Genomic DNA, 12,305 nt, shown 5'->3' on the forward strand with positions numbered 1-12,305 from the left:
ACAACACATAGAGAGGAATCATGATTTATATTTTCAGGCTAAAGAGTTCAAAAGTGTAACTGACCTTTAGTAATGACTTTTCACTCATTGGTCATAAATTAGTATTGTCATCATTATTTGTTGGTAGTATTAGCTGTAGTCATGAGTAGTATCACATACAGTATATGCTGTGTCTGCCTATAGTATCAGTGTAATTGTCAATAGAAGTATCTCTAACCCCTTCCTTGGTATACTTGAGTGACACATATTTGTGTCAGTAGATTTGGATGTAGTAGCAATACATCCAGTAGTATCACTAGTATCACATATATGTCAGTAGTATTGCCCATCACTACTCTCACCACTATATGTTATTTGTGTTGTCTTACCTGTAACAATGCTGAGAGGAACACTAGGAGTGCTGTTACACCACTGGCTATAGGAGATACCTTGCACTGTGTACCTCTGTCCACACCACAGTCCCTGCAAGGTGCAGCTGTTATTAACAGAGCTGCAGCCTAATGAATGGCCGAGTGTTGAGGTGCCATTTACAGTAACACTCAGAGCATCCTGCACCCTGGTCCACGAGACCACAACTTGATCGCTGATACAGCTGCGAGGAAAAATCTGCAGCACAGGAGGGCAGGGGGCTGAGAGAGAAGACAGGTTAAAGAAAAGATCATATTTGAGGTAAATAATATATAAATTCATATTTACTTATAATAATGTTTCAATGTAAATCCCTTGAACAATTTTTCAACTTTTTATAGTCAATTTTTAAACTTTGCTTCCTTTTGCAGTTCTGTTTTTTTTCTTTAGCTCTGTCTCCAATATTTATACAGCTCCTTTTTCACCCAGTCTGCTCCTATGTCCTTCTATCTACTTTGGTCTATCTCTTTTCATACCTGTTTTCACTGTTGTCCCCACCCATGGGCTGCTGTTGCAGGTGCCATCATTAGCAACCACGCTCACATTAAACACTGTTCCACATTGCAGCTGTTTGATTGTGCAGGTTGTGTTGGAAGAGATGCAAGAAGCAGAGGGAACTGTCTGGCTCTGTGTGTAGGCTTGGATGGTGTATGTAGTGGCACCAGCGCTTGCTTGCCATGATACAGTAGCAGCATCTGAGCCACAATGAACCTGAGCAACCACGTTAGATGGGTCACAAGGTCCTGTGAAAGCCAGAGAGTCAAGTGAGCACAAAGAAGGAAATTTTTGTTTTGTATTTTCTGTCCCTGTGAGCTTGCACACCTGTAGTAACAGTGATGGCTGTGGTGGCAGTGCTGTTGCAGATGTTGTTGTTTGGGAAGACTTGGAGTCTGTAAGTCTGAGCGCAGGTCAGGCCAGTGAAGTCACAGGAAAGGGCAGAGGTGGAGCAGGAACGAGTTGAGCCACTTGGGCCAGTTAGGACACTAGTGTAGGACAGTGCACCAACCGCCTGAGTCCAAGAGGCCTGCACTGTATTAATGACACAAATCACGCTTGTAGACACATAGCCAGGCAGGCATGGAGCTGAAGAGAAAAAGAGAAAGAGAGAGAGAGAGAGAGAGAGAGAGAGAGAGAGAGTTATTATCAGTTATCTGTTTATTTGAACAGTCCACCATACAAGTGTAGGTTGTTACTATAGAAATGATAACATATTGATCATGTTGTCAGACCTTTCACAGCTGCTGTTAGAGATAATTAATAGACACTTTCTAACCAGTCATATTCTAAAAATAAACAGCGGTTTGGTATAATTCTTTTTAATATATGATGGTTGAAGATTACATACCTGTCTGGAAGAACTGACTTGGGCTCTCTGGTCCAGTACACACTCTGTTAGCAGCCATGACAGTGAGTGTGTAGCTCATGCCACATTGTAACCCTGGGACATCACAGCTTGTGTCAGGTGAGTTGCAGCCACGCAGTGGTCCATTTACAGGTCGGACAAGGGCACTGTAGCTCAGAGCCCTGGGGCTTGGGGTCCAGGTCACACTCAGCATGTTGGTATCACAGTGCAGGAATTTTGAAACAGTTGCCGGGGCACAGGGAGCTACAGTATAAGGTCATATTACTAACTATATATAATAATTTATCATTTTTAGTTTGATATGAAATCCTGTAAGTATCTTCACTATATTAAACAAAATTAAATAAAATTATATATAATAACAAAAAAATAATATTAATAGTAATTTTTAATTAGAATTTTTTTATTTTTAATTTAGAAATATAAAGTTGACTAAATGAGACAAAGTGAAAGTTCAGAAGTTTACCAGTGGGCTGTATGTAGATGTCACTCTCTGGGCTCCAGCACACTCCATCTCTGGCAGTCAATCTGATGGTATAATCCTGGCCACAGTGCAGGCGCGTAAACTGACAACCTGCAGAGGTGCTGTTACACCACACTATGTGGCCATCTGATCCTACAGCCTTCCCTGTGTAGGACACACTGCTGGAGCTCGAGTCCCAGGTCAAAGTTACATCATTACTGATGCACACAATTGTACTGCGAATGTTAAAGGGTGCACAAGGACCTGTGAAAGTGAACGCAGAAAAAAATAGTCAACGAAAAAGTGTTAATTACCAAAGTTAATTACCATTAATTACCAAAATAATTAATGACAGACCTTCACGCACACATACACACCTGTCTGCAATGTAACACTTTGGCTCTGGGGGCTGGAGCAAGTGTCATCATTGGCCACCACACTGACATTGTACACTTGGCCACAGCGCAGATCGGTCAGGCTGCAAGTGGTGCTATTGGATGAGCATGTTGTCTGGTGACCTTTGTTGCCCACAGCGATGACCCTGTAAGACTGAGCACCAAGGCTGGCTTGCCACATCACTGTGGTTTGGTTACTACAGGTGCTCGCAACTGTCACGTTGGTGGGCACACATGGCACTGAGGAGGTTAGGCAGTCACAGAGAACACAAAAAGACAGCATGTAAATGAACAATGCTTGAGGTTTGCTTCTTTAGCAAAGGTGGTCATCACTGGAGGTAATGTAATATTGGAAAAAAAGTTTCTGCCTATAATTGTGGAGATCATATATACCCTTATAAATACAGTACACAGTTACAGAACACAGAAGAGCCCACTGACCTTCTTTAATGGTCATGGGCTGACTGAGCATGCTGAAGCAAGTGCCATTGTAAGATCGGACCCGTGCCACATATGAGTCACCACATGTTAGAGTGCTGTGGCTACAACTGGGATAGGTTGAGTTACAGAAATGCTGTCTCCCACTGCTGACAGAGATCAAACTGGCAGAGTATCCATTAGCACCATATGTCTGGTCCCAGGTCAACTGAAGAACACCTGAGCTACAATTGACTGAGGTATGAAAATTCCCTGGCCCACATGGAACTAACACAAAGAGACACAAAGAGAGAGAATGGAATTGAGTACTGTAAAAGCATCAAAGAGTGTTTGTATATAAAAAAATATATATGAAAATGTGTATAACACAGTGCATAATGAAGTATATAGTGTTAAAACCAACAAAAAAATACATACAGTTGTTTTTGGCTCACCTGAGTTCATGCGGATTGGTGTCGAAGGCCTGCTACGGCAGGTGCCGTTGTGGTAGGTGACGCTGACATCATAGACCTGGCCACATTTGAGGCTAGGAATCCAGCAGCTGCTGTTCACAGTGCTGCAGCTCAGCAGGCCTCCGCTCAAGTCAACAACGCTAGCTGTGTAGGAACCAGAAAAGCGTGAACTCTGCCAGCTCACTAGTGCTCGGTTCTCATCACAGTCTAGAGTGGTCTGCACCTGTGGTGGTGGACATGGGGCTGGGAGAAAGAAATGAAAAAATATGAGTTTTAGCTATAACACCAAGTACCTTTATAACCTGAGCAGTGTCCAAAGTATTAAGTTTTAATTCCATGAAGTTCATGAACTCTTGACAGTATAGACAGTGCAGTCATATTCCAGTTTCTGGGGCTACTGTGTGTGTAAAAGATCCATCAGATCTTTCCACGGTGTTACCTGTTTCCACAGTGATTCTGTTACTGACAGAACTGTTGCACTTGTAGTTGGAGGAGATGATGGAGGCATTGTATGTTGTTCCACAGTTCAGACCTGTGACTTGGCAGTTTAGCTCCATCGTGCTACAGGTGAAACTCCCACCAGAAGAGTCTGTTACCGAGGCAATGTAGAACAATGCTCCATTAGCCGAGTTCCACGTGAGAGTGATGGAGTCTGAACTGCAGTCAGTAATGGGCAGGAGGTTCTGGGGCACACAGGGAGCTGAAAACACAAAAACACATAGTAACATTAGTAATACTGCCTATAAAGCATGCATCACACATAGTGCTAATTTACTTTGCTAGAGTGAACAATATTCTGTCAAGCAACATAGGAGTCAAGTATTCTAAGATCAGTTTCTAATTCTGTATTGCCAGATAAGTGCATTAGTAAGTCACTTACCGGTATTAGTCTCCTGACCCAGTACTATCTCGCTGTAACAATTATCATTAAATGCAGTGATCATCATAGTTAGACTTTCTCCACATGCAACACCAGGAATGGTACAACTGCTAGTATTTGAGATACAGCTGTAGTAACTAATATGGCTGGCATTTCCACGAGTTCCTTTGCCTTCCACAATGTACTGTGTCGATCCATTTGCTGCATCCCAATAACTTGTCAAAATATCCGTTTTACAATCTGACACAGTGATCAAGTTAGAGGGTTTGCATGGTGCTGAGGAGACAGAAATAAAATTGTCAGATATTTTTTTTCCATTTTTTTTTTGTTGTTGCCAAAATTAAGATCTTCTGCCAAACTTTTATGTAATTTAGGCAAGTGCTTTGTATGATGCTATGTGGCTATAAGTTTCTATTAAATGTTTACCCAATTAGCTGATAGCTTCAATGCAAAACTAAGGACATATTTGGTCAAATTACTGTAGGTAGGAAAAACTGTTTAAATGTTTAAAGCTGCCATTAGTTTGTGAATTTACCTGTTTGGATGCTCACTGCCTTGCTGACTGGACCATTGCACTCCCCATTCACACCAAAGACAGTAAACTTGTAACTTTTCCCACACACAGTGTTCGTAAAGAAGCAAGAATTGTCTGTAGTTATGCAAGCTTGTGACCCCCCAGAAGAGTCCTGAAATTGTGCCCTGTAGAATGCCGTGTTGTTTGTTGGTGCCCATGAAAAGATGATTACGTTGCTGCTGCATTCACGGTACAGATTCAGATCAGCCGGTGCGCACGGTACTGTAAGACCAAAAAGAATTAAAGATATAAGTAGTGGATTTATGGTGATTTTTACACCCTGTTTGTTTCAAGCGGAGAAACTTGAACAGGCAAGTATATCCTTACTGGAAGTGTGTTTGTAGTATACAGGGCCTGGAAGCTTTTCTCCTCTGTGCAGAAATTTTCTTACAATAATATTCTTATAATAATTGTCTTATGTAAAATCACTGACCACACCATTAACTCTTACAGACAGAATGAAAGGTTGTTGGATAATCAAAGAAAAATGAGACAACAGTGCAAACAACCAGCAATCCCAGGAGTTTTGGGCCACACCAATGCTTCTGATTTTATCTCGTCTCAGTGCATTGTAAGCTTTGTGGAAAAAAAAACATTATGTGTAAGTTAGACTACATGACTGAAAGACAGAGTTGATCCTTCAGGGCCTCACCATTGTCTTCAGGTTCCAAGGGTGTGTTCAAATGCTTTTTCAGGAGAAACAGGACCAAACTCTGAATAATGGGTCTTACCAACAAACAGACTATGTGATAGCACCTGTTACACAATCTGGGATTGTTCCAGTGTGTTGTTCACAAAAAGAAGATGGTTGAGAAAGAATTAAGAGTATCCTAGCAAGTCATCGCAAGTGCATCTCTAGAATTTACCAAACATGTCTCATGTATAGATCTAAATTTACTCAACATCAGTCAACTCTCAGACCAGACCAAAATGTTTTGCAAAACTGTTGAAAAACATCTGTTCTATACTTTGAATTAACTTATGGCTTTGAATAAACATCTACTACTGATTTCTTTGGTCCAGATCTTGTTCATATCTTGTGCCTTGAATGAAGGCTTGTATACTAGTCAGATCTAAGCATTATAACCTGGAATCTGCTTAAACCGTAAATATATATTCAATGCTTTCCAATTTCCACCCCTGGCTTGTTTACCAAATTTACATCAAGATTTCTGAAAGACTTTGTCTTGATCAAGGTATGAAAGGAAGGCCACCCCTCCCCACAAGTAGCAATGCAATCTAACTGAGCTGCTGTGATCTCAGATCAGCAGTCCTCACTCACCTGTCTGGAAGAAGGCCATGACACTGCTTCTGCTTTCACAGTTATTGGCCATTGCACTGACTTGAACCACATAGTCCCTGCCACAACCCAAATTGGATAGCTGGCATGTTGTGCTCGTAGAGGTGCAGGACACTGTCCTACCACTCTGATCAACTGCTATTGCACGGTAAGACTCAGCACCAAACACAGCCCCCCAGGATACCCCAGCAGATGCACTCACACAGCTGTAATCTGCCGTAACCAATGTCACGGAACTTAGATCTGAAAGAGACAGAAAGACATGGACCATTGACCTCACCACACAACCTCTTACCACATTTCCCCATTTTTCATTGTGCATAATAACCATCATCACAGGTCATCTACTTACTGTTTGCAGAGTAGTTGACTTGCTTTGGTTCTCCAGGATCCAGAAATGTGTTCAGAGAAGAGACAGATATCAGGTACAGGTTGCACGGCAACAAATTTTGCACGTCTTGGAAGGTTGAAGAAATCGTCATGCTCAATATCTGGGTGCCATTGACATCTATGACTGATATCTTATACAGGAGAACCCTGTCCACAGAGTACCACATGACACGCACTGCATGGTTTGAGAGGGGCACCACTGTGACCACCGCTGGTGGCTGAACCACTGAGAAAAAAGAAAGAAATTTTCATTAGTTTTTATTCTTTTTCTCTTAAGATGAAAGGGCAGGTCAGTTTTTTGTGGTCATTGATGGTTTCTGTGCTCTAAAAAACATAGATAAAAACATAAATGTTAAGAGAATATATGGATTGACCCCTTCCTGCTCAACTTCAGCTTAAGATCATCCAAATCTGACACCACAGGCCTCTAAAAAGTAGAAAATCTTTAAAGGTTTCCAAAGAAAACCTTGAATTGTTCCAGAGTAACCACCTGGCCCTTACTAGTAGTTGATGATTCAGATCAAAAAGTTAGGATTTTCTCAGAAACCATGTAAAATGATCTTGTTAGCTAGCTGACTAGCATTAGCAGTTAATGGACATTTCTGAATATAACTTCCTTCTCGGAAATCCTCCTATGTTAGCTTATATTCATTAGCTATCCTGGATTAGTGTTGGAATTGAAATCAATTCTGAAAAATCTTCTACAAGAGCTTATGTATAAAAGCAATCTCCCAGTCACAATCTTGCTACTATATTGAATATCAGCATTACACAGTAGCTGAAAAAAATATGAATATAGGTTTTGAAATTCTTTCAGAATGGTTTGTTAGGTGGCTAGCAATATGTTTAAAAATTAATGTTTATCATATGTGAATACTAATAAACACTTGAATGCTTCTGAAGCCACACCCATATTCCCATATATGGTGTTTAAGACGCACCCACTACATTTCCAAATGATATCGATTTACATAAATCAATGTTTTATACTATAAAAGACTAATTTACAGGGTTTTTGCACTAAAAAGCTTAACATAATATGTAGAAGATCACTCACGTGTGGTGACGGTGCGCACTCGGCTTCTCGCACCCAGACCGGCCGAGTTGGAGGTGTAAACAAAGCAGTCGTATGTAGTGGTGGGTCGCAGGTTATAAATGATTGTGCTGGTGTTTGTAAAGGAGAGATTATAGCGCTCTCCAGTTATTGAGGAGTTCACCAAGATGAAGTATTGATCTGTAGAGTATACCCGATCCCACTCTAATGTGATGGCGGTACTCGATATTGCCCGTGCTGAGATTATCTGAGACGTGTCTGGGACTGAAAGAAAAAGAAACAAAAAAAACTATGTTACACTTTTATTACTTGTATTTGATTTTTTATAAACAATATAACAATTTAAATAGAAGGTGTAAAAGCTTTGCATTTTTTGTAGGAATTATAGTTAAAATCTGCTAGATTATTACTAATAATTTGTGATGTAAAAATAATATTATTCAATCTTTTGGCCATCCCTTTTGGACAAACCCACACATGCTCTTAACTGACCTGTCCTGGCTATTCTTGTATCCGAACACCCAACACTGTAAAAGCGGAATACTTTGACCACAACGGTGTACAGAGTCCCCGGTTTCAGGCCGAAGACTTCTTTCTGTGTAGTTGAGGCTGAAACTGTGACCACAACAGGTGCAACACTGCTCATGTTCACCACACGCAGGTCCAGGATGTAGTTGGTGGCTCCTATGTAGCTGGTCCATTGCACAACCAGTGATGAAGCCGACGGGGAAGAGATGGATGTAATGATGCTGCATTCTGCCAAAAAAAAAAGAATAATAATGCATCTGGAAGCTAAAGTCAGCTGTATCCAAGAACTATTTAGCAAATAATGCCTCCATTAGGGAACATACAGGCAAATAAATTCAAAATGGAAAAAACAATATATAATACAATGTTTCTTTAATTTATAAATGATATAACACTATTTGTCAGTGAATTACCAAACTTTTAAAATATGATATTTACTGGGTAACAAGGCAAATGAAACAAGAACACTAAATAATCATACAGGCCAGCAGAACTTTTAGCTGAATTTTGGCCCACTTGTAGCACTAGAGACACAAAATTGACACTAAGCCTTTGGTCAAATGACTTTGATCAGATAATAAAATAAAATAAAATAGTGATGGCCCTATTTTTTGAATTGTTACATCTACTGTACATGATGACTAGCATAAAGATACAGCATACAAAATATCAAACCTAAATTTTACAAATTTTACATTTTTAATGTAATTTAATTGATGCAATTGTCTATAAATTGTTTATAAGGTATAGAGTGTTATTAGATTTCTAAATGTTCTGAATTTTTAAACTTTAAAACTGCATAGTTTTTTTTAAAATAATTTATTACATGATTATAATATATATATATATATATATTATATGTTATAATTATACACTCCACTGGTTAAATGAAGTAAAATTACACTAACAAAAAAGAGGCAGATGAACTAAAATTATTAAGAAGGGGAAAATTTAAACATAAAAACACATTAACACATTAAAATGAAAATTACACATTACAATGAAATAACATATGAACAGTATTATTTGAGACCTGCGAACTAGAGACTTTAAGAATTAAGGCACTGACTGTGAAATTTCATCTAATTTAATCTTAATTTTCTTCCTAAAGAAATCCCATACTTGAAAGTTAAAGGATATAACAATAATGTTAGTTTTAATCTGAAAGTAACAAGACAATTTGGATCTAGCTTGTGCTATTATGAATATTATTCTCGAAGACTAATGCATACTACAATTCTTCACTACAATTCAGCACTATATATTTAATCAATTTTAAATCACAATTTATATATAAGAATTGACCAGCCCAAATTTGGATGATGGTGTTGACACATAACAGATTTTAAGGCTAGTGAAATGTTATCACCAGTCGTCTTTCGAACAGGTGACTTACCTTGTGTCTGTGTGTTTTTAATCTATGAAAGACAGAAACAACAACAAAAAAAACATTTTCCTATATGAATATCAACATGTATTTTATATATTTCAGCCAAGAATTTATTTTTTAGTTCTCTACAGTGCACAGAGACTGCCTTTACCTGAACCAGAGCGAGCCAAATGAAAAATCCTAATTCTCTCAATGATCCCATCTTTGACTCTGTTACTCTGTGATTTCCATTAGCTCTATACAAACTCCTTCAATACAAAGGCTGATCCGGATTCTTTTGAGGCAGCAAAGTTACACCTAGTACTTGACAGCCAATCAGGAATCAGGGTCATCACTCCTGAGGATGCCCTGGGGTGTGCAGCATATCATGGGAAGATAGAAAAAGAGAAGCGCAGAGGGTCATAAGAAAGGAAGGGAATTTAGAGCGAGTGTATAAAAAAATACTGCTTAATCATATAATACATTCTGATTTTTTATATAGTGTAGGTGTTGCGTTTCATCAGGCCGATGTTGCCATGGGTTTGGTTTAGTATTTCTGAAAAGTGAAGGGAAGTTAAGGGAATAATGTGTGGTAATCTTCTGGAGTTTTTTTTCCGGGAATTCACTTCCTGACTTCAAAACTGGAGGTTTGGTTTGAAAAGGCAGGGTTGATATATATATATATATATATATATATATATATATATATATATATATATATATATATCAAATATATAAATATATAAATATATTTATAAATAAATATAAATATAAATATATAAATATATAAATATATTTATAAATAAATATAAATATAAATATATAAATATACAAATATATAATATATATAAATAAAGCTAGTCCTAGTGTTGGACATTTAGATAATCCCATAAATTTAGATAATCCCAATACCTAGGTAGTAACAAATAACAGCCATGATAAAATTTTCAGTGATTTAACTGTAAAGCTGCAAATTCCCCAGATGTTAGTTACTTATCTTTTCCAGAGGCACTAGATGGTTATTAGAGGAATAAAAGTAGCAGGAAATACCCCAAGATGGATGACATCATTCAAGTTATGTAAAAGTATTACCCAATTAACTAGAGCAGCTTTCAGTTCCATTAAGTCAAAGGAAATGAATACGGGTGGATGTTGTGTACTTTTATTACAGTGTGGCTGACTAGAAATCCAGGATGTTACTGGAACAACAAGAACAGGAAAACACACCAAATGACCGTTGTAAATATATCACTTAATAGCACTTAATTAGCCCGAAATAAATCTAATATGGGTGGACTGTCGTACATGCCTGACCATAAATCCACAACTGTCTCCATTTCCTTTGTCTTTTTTTGTGCTATGAAACCTGGGCAACATAACCAACAGTGCAAATCGATACTTACACAATGTGGGTCAGTCCCGTTAACAACATTTTGAAATGTCTAATCTGCAGCTTGGGTAGGTCTCCTTTCCTTTTTATGTGCTACTTGAATGTAAAACTTTGTATGACTCTCTACATGAAAAGAGGATCCATGTCAGTGCATTGAGACAACAGACATCAACAGGAAATCGAAGCTGAAATTGGATACGGACACCGTACCACAAAAACAATGGGAGATTCATGTAAACTCTTGATAAAATGACGTAAGTTGGATATTTAGTGAACGGAGTTATTATAACTGCATTAATAAAGAAATGAGCCTGAGGTTAGTGAGCTAGCTAGCATGATCGAATCAACTAGCTGGAAAACACAACATATGACAAAACATGACACAATACAGCAAAATAACAGTTTTGTTTGTTCTTTCTCTGCACAAAACAGTTTTATGTTTTATCATTTTATTAGCACTGTCCAAAACAATACACCACAGACATGTGACTGCCAAAGCTCTGTATCGTGAATTTACAAGCTATTTGATTTGATCCAACATCCTTCATGACACAAAAAGATTTGTAATTACACTAACTTTCATACTACTGCACTTAGAAGAAGAAGTCTTTATTTTTGTCACATATACAGCACAGTGAAATTCTTTCTTCGCATAACACAACTTTGGGGTCAGTGAGGGCTGAGGGCCTTGCTCAGGGGCACAGCAGTGGCAGCTTGGCAGTGCTGGGGCTTGAACCCTGACCTTCTGATCAATAACTCATAGTCTTAACCACTTAATCCACCATTGTGTGATCTTGTTTTTGTGAGGGTTTGATACCTTTAATCACAACAGCTTATTTACAGCATTTGGGACTTACACACTTATCCAGAGCAACTTACATTTATCTTATTTATACAACTGGGCAATTCAGGGCCTTGCTCAGAGGCCCAGCAGTGGCAGCTTGGTGGAACTGGGATTTGAACTATCAACCTTCTGGTCAGTAATCCACAAACTGAGCTACCACTTCCACACTTAACACTCTAGAAGATTCCTTGCTTAATTCTAATCTTGAATTGTGGTGTGGTATAATAACATTTAATAGAAAGTACCTCCATAAGGTTGGATGGCTACAAGAAAGAAGCCAAATCGACACTCCAGATGGATTACATATGCCAGAATACTAAACATTTCACTTAATTACTCTTCATTAACTGACCTTTCCAGATTTAAACCTAATATGGGTGGATTTGGTCTTATTGTATTACTGCTGAATTCAACACTATGCATTTAAAATATGAATGCATATTTGTCTCCATTTTTT

At 38.4% G+C, this 12,305-nt stretch overlaps 1 protein-coding gene across 1 annotated transcript in view; it reads right to left on the reverse strand.

The window, feature by feature from the left end:
• The window catches only part of LOC131365857 (uncharacterized), a 39,265-nt gene extending 29,352 nt beyond the window's left edge, over nucleotides 1–9,913 (reverse strand). The window contains exons 1-17 of the mRNA XM_058409748.1: nucleotides 9,787–9,913; nucleotides 9,642–9,663; nucleotides 8,210–8,473; nucleotides 7,721–7,981; nucleotides 6,626–6,889; nucleotides 6,256–6,516; nucleotides 4,935–5,195; nucleotides 4,400–4,675; nucleotides 3,959–4,219; nucleotides 3,502–3,762; nucleotides 3,071–3,334; nucleotides 2,612–2,869; nucleotides 2,238–2,498; nucleotides 1,754–2,014; nucleotides 1,231–1,491; nucleotides 885–1,151; nucleotides 369–629 (exon numbers count right to left, since the gene is read on the reverse strand). Coding sequence (XP_058265731.1) covers nucleotides 369–629; nucleotides 885–1,151; nucleotides 1,231–1,491; nucleotides 1,754–2,014; nucleotides 2,238–2,498; nucleotides 2,612–2,869; nucleotides 3,071–3,334; nucleotides 3,502–3,762; nucleotides 3,959–4,219; nucleotides 4,400–4,675; nucleotides 4,935–5,195; nucleotides 6,256–6,516; nucleotides 6,626–6,889; nucleotides 7,721–7,981; nucleotides 8,210–8,473; nucleotides 9,642–9,663; nucleotides 9,787–9,837 — 4,015 coding nt within the window. The 5' untranslated portion in view covers nucleotides 9,838–9,913. The remainder of the gene's footprint in view (nucleotides 1–368; nucleotides 630–884; nucleotides 1,152–1,230; nucleotides 1,492–1,753; nucleotides 2,015–2,237; nucleotides 2,499–2,611; nucleotides 2,870–3,070; nucleotides 3,335–3,501; nucleotides 3,763–3,958; nucleotides 4,220–4,399; nucleotides 4,676–4,934; nucleotides 5,196–6,255; nucleotides 6,517–6,625; nucleotides 6,890–7,720; nucleotides 7,982–8,209; nucleotides 8,474–9,641; nucleotides 9,664–9,786) is intronic.
• Nucleotides 9,914–12,305: the final 2,392 nt, after the last annotated feature.

This window comes from Hemibagrus wyckioides, linkage group LG15 (genome assembly GCF_019097595.1).
Source record: "Hemibagrus wyckioides isolate EC202008001 linkage group LG15, SWU_Hwy_1.0, whole genome shotgun sequence".
Taxonomy (NCBI): domain Eukaryota; kingdom Metazoa; phylum Chordata; class Actinopteri; order Siluriformes; family Bagridae; genus Hemibagrus; species Hemibagrus wyckioides.